The 19723-nt window shown below is 38.3% G+C and overlaps 1 protein-coding gene across 1 annotated transcript in view; it reads left to right on the forward strand.

The window, feature by feature from the left end:
* LOC102862295 (chromosome unknown open reading frame, human C7orf63) overlaps nt 1-19723 on the forward strand; it is an 85505-nt gene that overhangs the window by 51860 nt on the left and 13922 nt on the right. The window contains exons 14-19 of the mRNA XM_006891492.1: nt 4349-4467; nt 7036-7154; nt 10236-10317; nt 15822-16014; nt 17319-17456; nt 18244-18320. Coding sequence (XP_006891554.1) covers nt 4349-4467; nt 7036-7154; nt 10236-10317; nt 15822-16014; nt 17319-17456; nt 18244-18320 — 728 coding nt within the window. The remainder of the gene's footprint in view (nt 1-4348; nt 4468-7035; nt 7155-10235; nt 10318-15821; nt 16015-17318; nt 17457-18243; nt 18321-19723) is intronic.

Raw genomic sequence — 19723 nt, forward strand, 5'->3', positions numbered from 1 at the left:
GCTATCCTTTTCCAATATTCCAGGGACAAGTCCCTCCTCATATTGTGCCCAGCAACGTGAGACACGGTCTTGCCATCCTTACTTCAAAAAAAGCATACTGCCTGTAATTTCTCCAAGGTACATTTGTTATCCTCCTGACAAACCATGGTATTTACACATTAGTCTAGTATAAAATTCAGAATTGCTGAATGATGCTCACAACTTTCAGTTTCGTGCTTGCAGAAAGTGATGAGGAATTAAAGTACTTAATGAAGAGGAGCAAAGACTACAGCCTGAAGTACGAATTACACCTCACCCTCAAGAAAACAAAAGTCTTCATAACTGTACCAATAGGTGACATCATGATATTATCGTTATTGAATACTATCTAGTCAGAACCGACCCATAGCTGACACTCAGGCAGTTTTTCTAAGGCAGTTAATCACACGAGAGGAGACTGCCCATCCTTCTCCTACAGAGCAGCTGGTGGCCTCCAACCACATGCCTTTAGGATTGCAGTGCAGGTTCTTGCCACTAGGCCACCAGAGCTCCCAGTACCAATAGGTGACATTATGATAAATGGAGAAAAGATTGAAGTTTTCAAGTAGAGAGTTGGCAAAAGAGAAGAAGACATGCCAGGAGATGGATTGGCACGGTGAGTACCATATTGAGCTTGAAACTGATAGAGATGGGAAGCCTGGTACAGGAAAGGGCAAGATTCTGCTCTGCCCTACATAGGGCCACTAGACGTCATAGTCGACTTGATGACACATAAGAACAGCAATCAACATCCATGGTAGCAGCAGTCAAGAAATCGAAAGATGTATCACATTGGGAAAATATGCTGCCAAGTGCCTCTTTAAAGTGCTACAGAGCCAAGATGTCAGTTTAAATACTAAGGTACATATAACCCAAACCATAGTATTTTCATTTGCTTTATATCAGTGTGAAAATTGGACAATGGATAAGGAAGACCACAGAAGAATTGATAACTTTGAACTGTTGTATTGGCAAAAAGTATTGAACATACATACCATGGACTGCTAAAAGAACAATCAAATCTGTCTTAAAGGAAGTGTAGCTCAGGTGTTCATTGGGGTCAAGGCTGATGAGACTCGCAGTCTTTGTTATCAGGAAAGGGCATGTTATCAGGAAAGACCAGTCTCTAGAGAAGGACTTCATGCTTGGAAAAGTAGAGAGTCAGTGAAGGAGAGGAAGACCCTCGACAAGGTGGATTGGCACAGGAGTACAACAGTGGCCTTAAGCACAGTGGAGTTCATGAGGATAACACAGGACTGGGCAAGGTTTTATCTGTTGTATGTAATGTGGCTATGAGTCAGAATTGACTCAACAGCACCTGAGAACAAACGAAAGCTTCATTCGCTTTTGTGCATTGAAAACATAATACAGGGAGTTCTGATGGCCTAGTGGCAAGAAGTTGCACTGCAATGCCAGAGGTGTGCGGTTCGAATCCACCAGATGTTCTGCTAGAGGAGGGGCAATCTCCTCCTGTACCAGCCAGATCCGATTTGACGGTACACATACAAAAAAATAATTCAAATATAGAAAAAAAGAAAACATAATACAACCTTTCAGTCCTCACCCTTCCTAACTTTAAAAGTTAAACGTGATTGCAGTCATTAATGTTCAATGGTGATGTCATGAAAACACGATTGTTTTCATTGCTTTATCATTTTCTTGATATAAAATACAAATACTTACGTTAAAAGTTTTCTGCAGGAATGGTATCCACTTCCTAAACAACATGCCTTCGGAAACTCTATGAACTTTGACAAGTGTCTATGGCTGTAGAGGGGCTTCGGGCCTTTTGTTCATAGGATTGCTATGAGCTGTACTTGACTCAAAGGCAATCAGCAACAACAACCCTTTAAATTAAAATGCCCACTCCTCCACAATTAGTGGAGCTAGGTAGTACCTTCCATTAGTAAAAAGGAAATTTAAAATAAGGATGGTTGTTGTGTGCTGTTGAGTCGGAACTGATCCGTAGATGACCATCCAGTGGGTTTTCCGAAGGAGTAAACCCCACAGGAGGGGAATGCTGATATTTCTACCACAGAGCAGCTGGTGGATGCAAAACATGTACCTTCAAATAAAGGTAGGTAAATGCATTTACTTCATGAAAAGTTTGCTTAGAATGAATATGGAAGTTGTTGTTGTTAATTGCTTTCAAGTCGAGCATGACTCATAGCGATCCTATAAACAAAAGGCCTGAAGCCTTTCTACAATTATCGACATTTATTAAAGTTCATAGAGTTTCATCTTTTCCAATAATCCATTATACAAACTAAGTTATAAGGCCCCATTGTAACTGAGGGAAATCTAGGAAATACAATCTTCCGTGTAACCAGGAGTAGGTCTTAATACTACCTGACCTGGAGAACAGAGTAAGGAAAAGGAAGGCAGCTAGCCAAGGTCCTTCTCTCTTTTTCTCTTTTAGCTTAAAAGAAGCTGATTGTTATGAGTTTTTGGAGATAAAGATTCTGTCTTAATGAATCTCTCAGAGCATTTTGTGTCTCTAGTGGGGTCATTAGAATTGGCATTATAAATGTTTATATACCTTCTGTGTAGATACCAGGGTTACAAAGATGCATACAGTAGGACACTGTGGACCTTACACTTGATGGGAATAAAAGAAAATATTATGTCATTGAGGTGTGGCATCTATTTCCTTTCACCATCAGCAGGACACCTGGTAACTAGTATGGGGAGCATATAACACAGAAAAAGAGCTTGGGTTCATTTTGGAGGCTGGGCAGTCTTACTAGACAACTTTATTGAGTTGAAGGAGCCGTGATTGCATAGTGGTTAAAGCACTCAGCTCCTCACCAGAAGGTTAGGGGACCGAAGTCATCAGCTGCTCCATAGGAGAAAGATAGGGCAGTCCCCTTTGGTGAAGATTACAGCCTTGAAAACCAGGGGGGCCAATCCTGCACCATCACTTATAGTCACTAAGCCAGAAATGATTCAACTGCAGTGGGGGCGGGGGGGTTGTTTGGTTATTTTTATTTTTAATTGTGATTTTAATGAAATTTTACATGCAGTGGTGTTTTTTTTTTTTAAATTGAGTTGAGGTATTAGGATAAAGGTAGTTTCAAAAGAAGAAAAAGAGAGAGAGGCTTTCAGTCAAGGAGAACAGCCAGAGCTGGGACAGGGCACTAAAATATGCATGATGATGTATTCAGAGCTAACTTAACTAGGGACAAGGTTTTATTAAGAGAACTAATGTGAGACAAGATGAATTGGATGTTATAAGCCAAGCTAGGCAGAGTGTTCCAGGACAGACAACAGAGTTTGAGCTTCGTCCTCTTTAGGCAAGGGGAACCATTAGAAATTTGATAGTAAGACTGTGTATATAATACGATATTTCAGGAAGATGAATCTGGAAGAAATGTATAGAATGATTTTTATCAGAACAAAGAGAAGTAAAACCATACTGACATAAAATTATTATTGTTATTCAGTAATAGTATGGATTCACAGTGGCAGGTACAGGCAGGAAGAATGAGATCTAGATCTAGAAAGGAGAAGCAAGCTGTAGCCAGTCAAGTAGATGCTCCTGATAAAGGAACATAGACTTCTGTCTGTGGCATTTCATTGCTCTTGGGCCCTCAGCAGCCTCTGCTAGTATCCTTAGAGTCTGATCCTCCATTTGTAATTCTTTAGAATAGAACCATGAATAGTCCAGGCTGGGCCAGCTATGAACATGGGGTGTGAGTTCTGTAGTCCTTCTACCTCGGAACACAGCTTCATTCCTTCATGCTAATGCCAGTGAACCCTTATCAGAGGAAAAATGACTTTGTTTTTTACTTAGAGCTCAAGGAAAAATTCACTTTTGAGGCAGGATTTTATTGAGACTGTCAAGACTATTTCAGAGGCACAGGGATTCTGCTACCTAACATCTGTAGACAGACAGTAGGATAGGATGCAGAAAGAATGGGGTTAGAAATCACAAGTATGGTGCTTTTGCTTAAAATTAACTTGTTAACATTGAGATGAAAAGAAGCTGTTTCTTTCAAACATTTTGGATCCATATGCATAAAACCAGTCATTTCTCCCTCATATATCAAAGCACAGCTTTGTTGCTGGGGTAAAGTTTCAAGTAAAGCATTTTTCAATGACATTCAGTGGAGGAGCAACAATTTAGAACAGGACAGTGAAAATGATTGTACAACGTAAAATATGTAATCAATTGTCATGAGAGAAATTATTGAATTAGTATGTGTTTTGGTATATGTATTTCTAATAACAATTTAAAAAGTGAGAGAAAAAAATTAGAAAAGGTTTTCAAACAGCAATTGATAAAATGCAGTATCGAGTAAATTTTTCTTCCTTATATCTTTTATACCAGGAATCTTTAAAAATACAATAAGCAAGGCTAGTGAGAAGGAAGAATCCATTGTTTTAGAAATCCAGTCTGATATATTACTGATCTTATCTGGCCTGTGTGAACATCAAATTCAGAGGAAGGTGGGTATGTCTGTGAATCAGTTCTGTTAAGCTCTCCCATTTGCCTAACACTCTGAATATTTTCTTAGGAATTGCTAATAAATGCTGTTTTAAAAATTTTACTTAATATTCTTTTTCTAATTGAAATATGATTAAATATTCCTTTTATAATTGATGTGTGACTAAATTAGAATAAAAAGTACGTATCTTAAGTGTATATAGTCTGAGAAGTTTTGCCAAATGCGTATATCTGCTTAACTGATACTCCAAGTGGACCATAGAATATTATCATCTCCCCAGACATACAGTTCCTCCCTGCCTCTTACCTCATCTCCCCATCCTCATGCAGCCACTTTTCAATTCTTTTCCCATAGATTAGTTTTATTTATATGAAAGGAGTCACACAGTATTTCCTCTTCTGTTTGCTTTCTACCACCCAGTATCATGCTACTGAGATATATCCAGATTGATAAATGTGCAATAGTTCTTTTCATTTTATTGCTGAGTAGTTTTGTTATGGCAGAAAATGCTAGATTCTAGACACTCAGCCATATAGGGGTCAACAAAGTTTCTTTATTAAATGCAGGGGTCAAGAATGTCAACTACTGCCTGAAACGTTCTGACCCTGAGGGGAAGCAAAGATTGGCTAATACACAGAGATTGGTGTGGGGGAGACACAAAATCATCGTAGTTGGCAGCAGAGATTTCTTCCCATCCGGAAGTTTCTGACTTCTCCTGGGTGTCCAAGGCCGTGGGCCAGGTACAGGACGTAGTCAAGGAGTGGTAACCAAACTGGGTCAGCATGTACCAGAGAACATAAACCTTAGTAACACCTATTATTGTCAATATTATTAAGGATACATTTCTTAAAATGGCTTTCAGGGCAAAATGGCTTCCCTAATGCTCAGCATAGAAGCTGCTATTTCAGTTTTCCACTGTGACTATACCAAATCTAGTTATCCCATTATCTTGCCAGTAGACATTTGTTTCCATTTTGGGTTACTTTTAATAAAGCATTAATGAATATTTTTATATTACTATTTTGTGGACATATGATCTCATTTCTCTTGGGTAAATAAACATCTAGTAGAATTGCTAGTTTAATCATAAAGTCAGAAGTAACCCATAGCTTACCCTACAGTGGACTTTTATAGGTGGTGGCCTAGTGGTAAGAAACTGCATTGCAATTCCAAAGGCACACAGTTCAAATCCACGAGCTGCTCTGTGGGAGAAGGATGAGCAGTCTTCTGTGCACTGGTGGATCAGCTCTGGGTAGGTTCTAACTCATTGGTACACGAGGACAACAACAACAAATCACGTGGGAGGAGATTGCCCGTCTTTCTCCCATTGAGCAGCTGATAGATTCAAACCACCCTTGTGTTGCCAGTACAATTCCTTACCACTAAACCACCAGAGCTTCCCCTAAGGGAAGTAGTAGTTTAACTTTTAATTTTTTAAGTTTAACTTTTAACTTTTTAATGCTATAAGGAAGTTCGTATAAGTTTAACTATTAACTTTTTAAGACACTGTCAGTTTTCCAAAGTTGACTGAATTATTATAATAATTAAGATTTGTGTTTCTTTGAATTTGGTTCATATCCATTACTGAAAATTAGAACAAGAGCTTAAGATCCTCTTTTTTAAAACTCTATAAGAGCCTCTTTTTAAAAACTCTATAACAAATTCAGTGACTGGGATAATCGGGTTGGGAGTGTCAGAGACAGATTGGCACAGGACAGAGCAGAGTTTAGGGCTGTTGTACATAGGGTTGCTATGAGTCGCAAGCGACTCGACGGCACATAACAACAACAACATAACAAATTCTGAGTTTCAGAGATTGATAATAACAAGAAAAGAAATGAGGGGGATAAATTATTTTTTTTTAGAAGATGATTCTAATGAAGGGATTTGGATGCCACAAAATGGGGGTCCACAGAAATGACAAATACATGCTTTACTCCAAGCTTTGATATAAGTTCTTATATTACCCCATCTTGTGCTTGTATTCCTCTCAACAATAATTGTAATCACATGGGAGAAGATTGCTCATCTTTCTCCTGTGGAGCACCTGGGAGATTCGAACCGTGTGCCTTTGTGTGAATATTGCAGCTCCTTACCTATGACATGCTGTTAGATTTGATCCATTATAAAGTGGCAGGCCTTAGAGTTTGAAGTTTAGTTTTGTTTTGGTTTGTGCACGTACCGTTAAATCAGATCTGACTGGTACAGGAGGAAATTGTCCCTCCTTCTCCGGCAGAGCATCTGGTGGATTTGAACTGTGTACCTCTGGGATTGCAGTACAGCTTCTTGCCACTAGGCCACCAGAGATCCCCTAGAGTTGAATTTTTTTAAAAAAAAGAAGAAGAAAGATACAAAGGGACAATAATTTATTGATTACTCTGAAACTTTCTCTGAAAATTGTTAGCTTTACAATATTTTTTAAAATATCTGATAGCAGGTGAAAAAATGTATTAAAAACATTGTCTGATGGTGTTATATTTTTCTGGTAGAAAAATAATTTTAAAGAACTGTATGCAGGGTAAATGGACTATTGTTTCAAGAAATAATTTTAAGGAAATCTCTCAAACAGGAACTTTTCGGAACTGAAGGAGTAGATATAATTCTTCATGTAATGAAAACAGACCCCAAAAAGTTGCAGAGTGGATTAGGCTATAACGTCCTTCTTTTTAGTACATTGGACAGCATTTGGTGAGTATTAGCATAACCAACTTAGATAGAATCTTAGATATAAGAAAATCACCTCTATAGCTATGCATGCCAATTTTCTTTATTCAAACCTTGCTAGGAAGATAGGTCATTTTCTTTTGATGTTGTTTTGTGCCATTGAGTAAGAACCAACTCATAGCTGAACCTCCAGCAGGTTTTCAGTAAATTGGACAAAAGGAGATTGCCCATCTTTCTCCCACGGAGCAGCTGGTGGATTCAAATCCTTGCATTTGGGTTGGCCGCATAACTCTTTTTTTTTTTTTTGCCGAATTAACAAAGTTTATTACGAGTTTGAACCCGGGCTCCCGCGCCCTGACACAGCAGCATCCAGCCGAGAGCCGGCCGCATAACTCTCTACCCACTAGGCCACCAGAACTCCCTATAACACTTACCAGTGTCTTCTGGGAAGTAATCTTATCCATCATTCAAATAAAAAACATGTTCGTATCTAAATTTAAATTCTTGTTTTATAATATGAACCTATTCCACCTAATCTGAGGTAAACAAAAGCATCCATTTTGGTTGATATAAAACTGATGGTTGATATCCTTGAATTTAAAGACTTGAATTTCTCATTCTTCTCTTTATAGAGTTAAAATCACATTGGCAAGAATTTTCTAAACAATAGTCTACCTTAAAATTGTTTACATTCTTAAGGGTAAAAAACACTGCTTGTAAGCACTAATTTAGCAAATTTTGTCTTGATGAAAATGCCTTGAGTTTTCTGATATTCTTAAATCTTAATGTATTTCCTAGCTGGTTGGAATTTATGAGAACCCCTGCATTTAGCCACTTTTATTAATATTATTTTTCATAAGACAAACTAACAAGATTTACCTACTACAAATATACAATCACGCTAATCAGCTATTACGTTTATTACTGTAAAGAAGACTGTATTGACAACATGATAATCTTATCTCTCGAAAGTTTCAAAAGTAAGCTCCTACTGACCCAAAACCAAAGCCCATCATCAAGTCTATCCCATGTTATAGCAACACTATATTTAAAACAGACTAGAGCTGCCTCATAAGCTCAGTAGTGTTAAGTCTTCACAGGAGCAGACGGCCTCATCTTTATCTCAGTAAGCGGCTGGTGAGTTTGAACAGCTGGCTTTTCAGTTAAACAACTCAACACTTAACCCACTATGCCACCAGGGCTCTTACTGACTAAAGCACTATGTTGTTGTTGTTGTTGTTGTTGTTGTGTGCTGCCGAGTCGCTTGCAACTCATAGCGACCCTATGTACAACAGCCCTAAACTCTGCTCTGTCCTGTGCCAATCGCACTGTCTCTGACACTCCCATCCTGATTATCCCAGTCACTAAATCAATCCACCTCATAGAGGGTCTTCCCCTCCTCCTCTTGTCCCTCCACCCTACCAAGCATGATGTCCTTCTACAAGGACTGGTCTCTCCTTACAACATGTCCAAAGTATGTTAGACGGAGCTTCAGAATCCTTGCCTCCAAGGAGCCACGTGGCTTAACCCTTTCCAGGATGAATCTGTTTGTTTTCCTAGCAGTCCATGGTACTCTCAATACTCTTCTCCAGCACCACAGCTCAAAGACATCAATTTTCCTTCTATCTTCCTTGGTCATTGTCCAACTCTCTGATGCATAACAAGTGATTGCAAAGACCGTGGCCTGTATCAGATGCTCCTTAGTCTCCAGAGAGACACCATTGCTCTTCAGTACTTTGGAGAGGTCCCTAACAGCTGACTTTCCCATCGCAATACATCTTTTAATTTCCTGGCTGCTGGTGCCAAGAGTGTTGACTGTGGAGTCAAGCAAAATAAAGCTGTGAACAATCTCAATCTCTTCACCATCCATCCTGATGCTGCCAATTGGTCCAGTGGTGAGAATCTTTGTCTTCTTGACATTGAGCCTCAATCCATATTGGAGGCTGCAGTCCTTGACCCTCTGCAGCAGGTGCACTATATTACGTATAGTTAAAAAAAGAAAAAAAGGATAGATGAGTGCCACCTTTACTATATAGATATACTGAATTCAGAGGTCCCTGTGGAAGATAATCTTCATATTTCCTAATTCCTTTATTTAATCACAGTTATACTAAAAAAAAAGTATTAGCGTAATAGTTTCGGTCTATAGTGAGCATTGCTGGCACAGAGGATTAAGCATTGGTTTGTTAACCAAAATGTCAGTGTTTCAAATCCAGCAGCCTCTCCAAAAGAGATGTCATGATTTGCACTCAAAGATTTATAGCCTTAACAACTATTGGTGTGGTTCTACTCTGTCTATAGAGATACTATGAGTTGGATTTGACAAAACAGCAATAGATGCATTTACTTCCATCATCACATAGCATCTGTCTTGTCCCTATGTGTGCTTCCCTTTATATAAAATGCCATTCAGAAGGGAATAGAGTAGGATCCACTCTATCTACTCTTACACAGTATGGTTAACTGATAACATCTGCAAAGAAAAGCCCTATTTCCCCAAACAAGGTCATATTTACAGGTATAGGAATGAGGGTGTCAAGATCTCTTTTTGGAGGACACATTCAATCCATGACCCAGCCCTACCACCAGCATCATTATCACCAACATGAGATAGGCAGTAGAGATAAGGGTATCTTTTGTCAGGTGCTACAGGCACTGAGGGCTAGCAGGCCTATGTACAACAGATTATTCAGCTATTATCTTCCACCCTGGGAAAGAATTAATCTTTGCCAATTACTTCAGTCCCTCATTCCAAGTGCACTCACAGGCCTAAGCAGCTGACACGAGCAAGTAGTATCAACAGCCAACATAAAATATGAGCAACAGTCACTAAATGTCAGGAAAGGGAGAAAATAAAGAGGTATGCCTCAACGAACAATAGCAGAATCAGGGAATAAATTTTAAAATAATTACTATCAAGAGACATAAAGAGAATAATACCTGTGTAAAAAATAAACGATGAAAAAGAATAATTAAAAAATAGCTGAAGCTAAGTTTATGCAAAGATGAAAAAATAGTCTTTGAAAATATTTTTCATCAAATGTGCTGCAAATTGAGTTTAGCAATAAATGTTTGTTAAATCCCTAACTTCCTTTTTTATTTAAGGTGCTGTATTTTGGGATGCTATTCCTCAGAGGACTACTTTCTTGAAAAAGAAGGCATTTTTCTCCTTTTGGATTTATTAGCAGTAAGTATGTTTATGGAAACTGTAAAACAAAAGAGATCTTTTTACTAACCCCTCATGCATTCAGTTGGGAGCTCTGGTAGCCCAGTGGTAAGGAAGTGCATTGCCAATACAAACACAGACATTTCAAATCCACTAGCTTCTCTGAGGGGAGAAGATGGATAATCTCCCCAGTGCAATTTATAGCTCCTGAAAACCTGCTGGAGGGCCAACTGTAAGTTATTTCTGATTTGATGGCATATAAAACAGGATGTACACTAAACAGCACAGATTATTATATGAAGAGATCATGTTCAGATGGATTCTTTTCAACAGAACTACTTCTGGATACTCATAATATGCATTGTTGTTGTTAGGTGCCATCAGGTCCCACTACAACTCATAACAACCCTAATGCACTAGCCGACTCCAAAACTCAAACTCATTGCTGTCAATGGAAACCAACTCAGCTGACCCTTTGGCAGGTTAGCTGAGGCTGTAATCCACACAGGGGGAGACTGCACATCTTTCTCCCATAGAGTCACTTGTGGATTCAAACACCAGAGAGGAACCACCTCTGGTTACTAGAGCAACTCCCTACAGACGACCCCACCAGAATTCTCTCATAAAGGCTCTGGAATTTCCTCTAGCTAAGAAATCATTTCTATCAGTGTTCCCAAACACATTTCAGTGCCACAAATGGTTTCCACCTGGAAACAGTTCGGTGGAGCCTTGCCTTCTACTAACCAAGACTGACCAGGAGACACAGTGGTTTCCCATGAACAAAGCTTCATTAAGCAGAGGTAACTCACGAGCAGCACAGGCAGCTCACAAGTGGGGCAGAGGCTGTGTCAACACTAGCCTCTCCTCAAACAGTGGGTTTAAGGGTTTTATGAAGATTTCAGGTGGCAAGGGGTACCATGCTATTATTTACATTCTGAGAATAGGTTAAGGGATTATGGAGATCAGATGCATGCACATGCAATTTTAAAAAGAAAATCTATTAAAAAGGGCTTATTCTGGGATGTCTTGCCGCAGCTTATGGTGCTGGTTCATGCCCTGCTGAGAGAATGGTATTCTTTCTCTTTCCCTATTTAAAAGTCAGGAAGCTCTCGTGGATCAGTAGTGCCTTCTGTAGACTTGAGTTCAACTCATAGTGACCCTGTGAATAACACATATTAACCCTGTCCTCTCCTGCATCATCCTCATCACTTCTGAAATACTTGAGCCCATCACAGGAGTCACTGTGTTGATCCATGAGGTTGAAGTTTTTCATCTTTTTTACTGTCTGTCCATCTTTCCAAGCATGATGTCCCTCTCCAAGAAATAGCCTCTCCTAACAGCATACCCAAAGTATGAGAGACAAAGCTTTGTCATATTTGCCTTCAAAGAGTACTCTGGCTGTATTTTTTCCAAGACATGTCTGTTTGTTCTTTTGACAAACATGGGATATTAAATACTCCAACATCACCACTCGAAGGTTTCAGTTATTCTTCTGTCATCCTTATTCATTGTCCAGCTCTCAGATCCATAGCAAGTGATCCAAAAGATCATGGCCTGGATCAGCTGTACTTTAGTCCTCAAAGTGACATCATTACTCCTCCGTAATGTGGAGAGGTCCCTGACTGTAGACTTTCCCAATGCAATATGTCTCCTGATCTCCTGACTGCTGGTACCAAGGGTGTTGATTGTGGATCCAAGTATGACGAAGTTGTTGATTCAAATCCATCAGCAGCTCTTCAGGAGAAAGATGCCAGTCTCCTTGTGTGAAATTCACAGCCTCAGAAAACCCTGTAGAGGGTCAGTTGTGAGTCAGTTCCAACTCAAGAGCAATGATTGAATTTTCTGGAAGGTGACTGTATGTATAAGCATGGCATATGGTTAGAAGACTAGCTCAAACCAGTTGTTCTGAAAAACATCTTAAGGGCAGCTGGTTAAACATAAGCCTGTAGGCCGGGCTTTTCTGAGTTCCAAGTGTTGGTCTGTCTTGATCCTTAAACATAGAATAGCTTCCCAATGTTTTGTTTAGGTCACAAGGAAGCAGAAAGCATACTTGGAAAAATGAATCACCTCTACACTCTCCTCCTCCAATAGTATTCAATAGAAAGGCGTGAAAGAGAATGGTGGTGGTTGTTAAGTGCCTTTGAATCGAGTACGACTCATAGTGACCCTGTGAACAACATATCTGAACCTTCTTCACACTTCCTGACTCATAAGAGCCTGTTGCAGCAGTCACCATGTCATTCCACATGGTTGAGGGTCTTTCTCTCTTTCGCCAACCCTCCACCCTTCCCAGACTCATGTCCCTCTCCATGGAATAGCCCTTCCTAGCAACATGTCCAAAGTGTGTGAGGCAAAGCCCCATCATTCTTGCCTCCAAAGAGCACTTCATCTGCATCCCCTCCAAGACATATCTGTTTGTTCTCTTGGCTATCCATGGGATGTTCAGTGCTCTTCTCCAACATCACAGCTCATCAATTCTTCTTTCTTCCTAATTAATTGTCTAGCTGTCAGATTAGAAAGTGATTAAAAATACTATGGCCTGAATCAGATGCACCTTAGTCCTCAAACTGACATCACTACTCTTCAATAATTTGGAGAGGTCTCTAACTGCAAATTTTCCCAATGCAATGTGTCTCCTTATTTCCTGACTGCTGGTACCAAGGGTGTTAATTGTGGATCCTAGCAAGATGAAGCTATCGACCATTTCAATCTCCTCTCCATCCATCATGCTGTTGCCTGTCAGTCCAGTAGTAAGAATCTTTGTTTTCTTGACATTATGATGTGATACATATCGAAGGCTATATTCCTTTATCTTCTGCAACAAGTGCTTCAAGTTCTCACTTCCAGCAAGCAAGGTAGTGTCATCTGCATAATGCAGGTTATTGATGAGTCTCCCTCTAAACTTGATGCCACACTCCTTCATAGAGTCAAGCTTCTCAAATAATTTGCTCTGCATACCGATTAAATAGGTATATAGAGAAAATTAAACTCTGATGTACGCCCTTCTTAATTTTATACTATGCAGTTCTCTGTTCACACAACAGCCTTCTGGTCCAGGTATAGGTTCCGCATGAACACAATTAAGTGCTCTGGGACTCCCAGTCTTCTCAGTGTCAGCCACAACTTGTATTGATCCACACAATCAAATGCCTTTGCATAGTCCACAAAACATAAATAGACTTTTTTCTGCTATTCTTTACTTTCATCCAGGATCCATCTGACATTGCAGTAATATCCCTAGTGCCATGGCCTCTTCTAAAAATCCTGCTTGAACTTCTGGCAGTTCCTTATCTATATATTGTTCTAGCCATTTTTTAGTGATCTTCAGCAGGATTTTGCTTGCATGTGATATTAATGATATTGTTCAGTAGTTTCCACATTTTGTAGGATCACCTTTCTTGGGAATGGGAACAAATATGGACCTCTTCCAATCCATTGTTCAGACAGCTGTCCTCCAAATTTCCTGCCAACAAGTGGTGAGCCCAAGGCTACATCTGTTAATTAAAACAAGTCAATTGGTATCCCATCAATTCCTGAGGCCTTGTTTTTTGCCAATGCCTTTCAATACAGGTTCCACTTCCTTACCATTGGCTCCTGTTCATATGGTACTTTCTGAAATTTCTCCGTGTAATCAGTTCTTTCTGCTCCAGTGATCCTGTATTCTCTCCATCTTCTTTTGATGATTTCTGCATCATTTAATATAATGCCCATAGCATCTTTCAGTATTGCAACTTGAGGCTTGAATTTGTGTTTCTGTTCTCCCAGCTTGAGAAATGCGGAGTGAGTTCTTCCCTTTTTATTCTCCAATTCCAGCTATCTGTATATTCCATTATAATACTTTGCTTTGTCCTCCAGTGCTGCTCTTTGAAATCTTCTGTTGAGCTCTTTTACTTCTGCATGTTTTCCTTTTGTTTTGGCTACTTGATGATCCAGTGCAATTTTTAGAATCTCTTTCTCACTTCCAATTCTATTTTTTTCTTTCTTCTCTGTTTTTGGGGTTTCTTCTCCTCTGTTTTTATAATGACATTTTGCTTTCATCATGGATGATATCCTTGATATCATCCCATTACTCATCTGCTCTTTGGTCACTGGTGTTCAATGCCTCAAAACTATTCCTTAGGTGATCATAGAATTGATTCAAGATTATATCTCAGTTCCTGTAGAATTATTTTAATGTTCTTCAGCCTCAATTTGAACTTGCATATGAGTAATTGATGGTCTGACCTACAGTTCACCTGTGGCCTAGTTTCGGCTGCCAGTCTTAATCTTCTCCAATGATTTCTTCCACAAATGTAGTCAATCTGAAGAGTGGTAGGAGAGGCCAAATAGTAGAGGGGTTATGAAGATAGACTATCTCCAGTCCTCATACCTATTCAGTCTCTATGTAGATCACACAGTCTTGCCTGTTCTAGGAGAGGAGAACCTGAAGCACTTATGAATAAGATTGAAGACTTCAGTACGAAGTTGCATTTCAACATAGAAAAAACAAAAATCCTTACAACTATACCAATAGACAACATCATGATAAAAGGGGAAAGATTGAAGTTGTGAATGATTTTATTTTTTCTGGATCCACAATAAACATCCCTGAAAGCAGCTGTTAAAAATAATCAAATAATTGGGGGGAAAAGAAAGAAATCAAATAACTGAACAAATCTAAATGTGTTAAGGATTCTAAGGATGGCACAGGATAGGACAGGGTTCAGATCTGTTGTTCACTGGGATGCTATGGGTTGTACTTGACTCAATAGCACTTAACAACTACCAAAGAACTCTTTAGAGTGCTAAGAAGCAAAACTATCATTGAAGATTAAGGTGGTCTGCCCCAAGACATGGTATTTTTAATTGCTTCATATGTATGTGAAAGTTGGACAATGCATTAAGGAAGGCCAAAGAAAAATTAGTTTGAACTGTGGTGTTGACAAAGAATTTTTAATATACTCTAATTGCCAAAAGAACAAACAAAATTGATTTGGAGGACATGCAGACAGGGTGCGTGTTAGAAGCAAGGGTGGGGACACTTCATCTCACATACCTTGGGCATTATGCTTGGAAAGCAGAGGGTTAGTGAAAAAGGAAGCCACTCAATGAGATGGATTGGCATTGGGTGTAAGCACTGCAGAAATTGTGCAGATGAAACGTGGTTGGACAGGTTTTTTCCTGTTTTAAGGTTGCTATGAGCTGGGTCTAACTCTGAGGCACTAAACAACAACATGTACAGCTAGCTCTTGTGACTTTGCCACAATTAAAATAAACATGTCTCCCACCCCTAAGTCTCTCTTATCCAGGTCAACTACATTACTTAGAGTTTTTGTCATGACATACATTTGTTTGTGACTGCTTCACAATGAGATTGAATCTTTTTTTTCTTTTCACCCTGATACTGATTACACTGGAGAGTTCTTTTACAGGAGTTTCTTCTAAATCTTAGTCAGTCTGAATTTTCCAAGTATGTGTCTCTCTTTTATTTTTGAAGGAAATTTTTAATATAGTTATTGCAATTTTTTTCTCTTTCCTTTCTATAGTTGAACCAGAAAAAATTCTGTAATCTAATCCTTGGAATAATGGTTGAATTTTGTGACAATCCTAAAACCGCAGCTCATGTCAATGCCTGGCGAGGGAAGAAGGATCTTACTGCAGCCAGCCTTTTAATTAAACTGTGGAGGAAAGAAGAAAAAGAACTAGGAGTAAAACGTGATAAAAATGGGAAAATAGTTGGCAAGTGTATTTATATACATTTTTGAAGAAGCAATTTTATGAGTGTATTAAAAAAACTCATAGCTGACTGTCCAACAGGTTTTCAGAGGCTGTAAATCACACAGGAGGAGGTTACCCAACTCTCTCCTTAGGGACAGCTGGTGGATTTGAACCGCCTGCCTTAGGGTTGGCAGGAGGACTTTAAAAGAGAACTTTAAAGTATATGCATAGAGTATGAGGGAGATCACCCCTTGATCTAAAGTTCTTTCATTGGGTTTTAAGAACCTGCAGTGATAACTTCTGAATGTCTGGGACAAAGCGAAGTAAATCAGGAACAGGTTCATATTTTTATAGGATATTGCTAAAATATATTATTTTACTATAATCTTCAACTGAAACAATGAAAATTACCTCAGGTTATCTTCTCTTATAAAGCGAGTAATATTTAATTTACTAATAAAATTTAGAGAGCTCTGGTGGCTTAGTTGGAAAAGAGCTATACTGCCAACCTAAAGGCAAATGGTTCAAATCCACCAGCCACTGTGTAGGAGAAGGATAAGCATCTCCTTCTATGTTATTAACTTTCTAGGAAAACCCGCTGGAAGGTCAGCTATGAGTTGGCTCTGATTCGATGGTACATAATGACAATAAAGTTTTGGGTCATAAATGGAATACTTTGAAAACAATGTTATAGTATTTTGTATATTCTCCTTGACACTCATGTAAACAATTACTTTTTGCTAGAAAAGAGTAAATTCTTTTCTAAATAAAATCAAATATTCTTAAACATTAATTACTAAATTGTAAATGAGAGAAATTATGAATTTTTTTTACTTATTTTACAGTATTACATTATATTTTCTAACCCTAAAAATTCTTGCAGTCTCATCAAAATTCTATTATTATTGTCTCTCTCTCTAATTTCTGTTTGTGTCTACTTTTTATTTCTGAAATTTTATTTATACCATAAAATACTTCTGTTTATAATAGAATATATAATAAAGCAAAGGAGGCTATATCATTCTAAAACTAATTTCTGAATCTTAAAATTAAAAGTTATTTACAATGCAGTTTTCTGTTTTTAGAAAGAATTGTTTTTTTCTTATTATGAATAAATAGTAAAATTTAAAACTTTCAGTTTTGCTCCAAAATAGGCGAGAAATTACTGCTTACTTTCAAAGTAAGTATGTACATGGCACAGTTTTACCTACTGCTTATATTTATTTATTTCTTTATTTTTGGTTGTGTAGATGAAAATCTCAAAATTAAGTATTTACTTTGATTATTGCTCCAACTTCTGTATTTTCCTGATATCCAATGACTAGATACAAAGAAGCCTCTATTTACTAGTTTCCAAGAGGAGCAAAAAATCCTGCCACTGCCTGCCAACTGTCCTACAGTTGCAGTTATGGATGTTGCTGAGAATATCAGAGCAAAAATTTATGCTGTGTTGGGAAAACTAGGTAAGTAGTAACTAATTCAATTTATAAGAACATCTCAGTTTTGCCGAATATACAAATTGGTTTTGCTTTGCAATCTGTTTTTCAAACTTAAATACAATTGCTTCTTACTGAGGCAAACTGTGGCACAAAGCAAGTCCTTATAATGCAGCAGTTAAGCATTCCGATGTAACCAAAGGTCTGTGGTTGAAACTTACTACAGAAGATGTGGCAACCTGGCTCTGTACAGATGTAGTCTTGCAAAAATGGAGCAATTCCACTCTGTTCTTCAGGATCTATGATGTGAAATCAACTCAACAGCAGAAGGATAGTTTGGCCTGTCTTTCATGTTTAGAAATGCATATCTTTCTGCTAACCCAATGCCCAGACTTTACCCTGACCAACGAAATCAAGATCTTTGCGTATAAGACCCAGGCATCACTCTTTTTTAAGCTCCCCAGATAATTCCAGTGTATACTCAAGGTTAATAAATGTTAAATAATGAGTTGTTAAGTATAAGAAATCAAGTAACCTGAGAGGTTTTTTTACATCATTTGTTCCTGTTCTTTTTTCCAAAATGAAATTCTAATTCTTCAGTTTCTGAAAGTACAGTTTCATTGTCTGACCACAGCACAGAAAAAAAGGTCATTGAGTGAGAATGACCTGACAGGCTTGTTGGAGAATGAAGATAGATGCTCACAAATAGGGCTTTTCAATAAAGCAAGAAAAGTCAAAAGTCACTGCATAGCTTTTTATGATGTATTTATGCCTCTTGGTCTTTTAGAATTATTCTTTCTTATATATTGTTTAGATTTTGAAAATTTGCCTGGCCTGTCTGCTGAAGATTTTGTCACACTTTGTATCATACATCGATATCTTGATTTTAAAGTGAGTACTTACTGTCTTAATAACTTCATTATGCAAAAATAAATTTAGAAGAGAAAAAAGTATATTTGTTGTTTTGAGCAATAATCCACATACAGTGTCATTTTTATTTCCCATCTTACAGCTGATACTATTCATAAGACACACCATTAATTGAACAGGTATTTTTCACAAGTTATGTTTTTCTGTAATTACTAGTCAATAAAATATGCACTTTATAGGCATAGAGAAATTCAAAAGCCTAATGGATTTTTTTAAATATATAATTTCTCTAGAAAGATGTAGGAGCTAGAATTAAATAAATCATTACACCGATTCCTCACTTAACAACATATTTAGGTTCCTTAAGGCCAGGCTGTTATGTAAAAATCAGCATCATATAGAAATGGAGAATGAGCGGACAGCACTGAAAATGAAGAGTGAAACCTCTGCCCCTCTGAAACTGAAGACAAAGCAATGTATTAGAGGCCGAGAAGGCAGTGCCAAAAATCCTCTCCAGCCACACACACACACACACACACACACACACACACACACACAGTCCCACACCTCATCCACCTTCTGCTGTCCCAAGACACTGACACTCCAGAGGCAGCCCAAATACCCATGGAAGAGTACTCCCAGAAGAAATAAGCTCGACAACTGTGCTTTCAAGTTCCCCTTGACTCAGCCATGAAAAGGAGAAAAGATAACATAATAATGTTCATTGTAGGGAGCTCTGGTGGCCTAGAGTAGTAAAGTATTGCACTGCCAACCCCCAGCTGTTCCACTGGGGGAAGATGGGAAGCCTCCTCCTATGTGATTTACTGCCTCTGAAAACCATCTGGAGAGGCAGCTATAAGTTGATTCCAGCTTGGTGGCACATAAATAAGAATAAAATAAAGTGTTCATTGTAGATATCGAGCGAACAAGCACCAGATCAAGATTATACAGGCTGTGAAGAAGCTCTGTGATGTTGAGATGACCAAAGTCATCACCTTGACCTAGCCTGATGGAGAGAGGAAAGCATACTCTGGAATTGCACCTTACTGCAATTTGGATGTTGCTAAAAAGTTTTGATTATCTGAGTCCAGCTGACTAATTAGAAATAGAAATTTTTCTCACCTCCCCCCCAACACACACAAGAAGTTGGAGGATGGCCATATAAGATCACCAAAAGGAAGAGGACTTAATCATTACATAACTGACAAATTATATCATTTCATAACTTCCAAATGATATCATTGAATAAGTGCCAAACCAATGAAAATCATTGTGTCATATGTCAGGCAAACTGACATATAATCTTAACCATCATAATTAGCATTTTTGTAACCTTAGAACTTGTGTTTGTTACTACCAGCCATGCACTATTTAAAGGGGAAAAATAGTAGTTTTGGGTGGATTTGTTGTTTGGGTTTTTTTTT

Source organism: Elephantulus edwardii, unplaced genomic scaffold (genome assembly GCF_000299155.1).
Source record: "Elephantulus edwardii isolate Elephantulus edwardi_28Jun2011 unplaced genomic scaffold, EleEdw1.0 scaffold00098, whole genome shotgun sequence".
Classification (NCBI taxonomy): domain Eukaryota; kingdom Metazoa; phylum Chordata; class Mammalia; order Macroscelidea; family Macroscelididae; genus Elephantulus; species Elephantulus edwardii.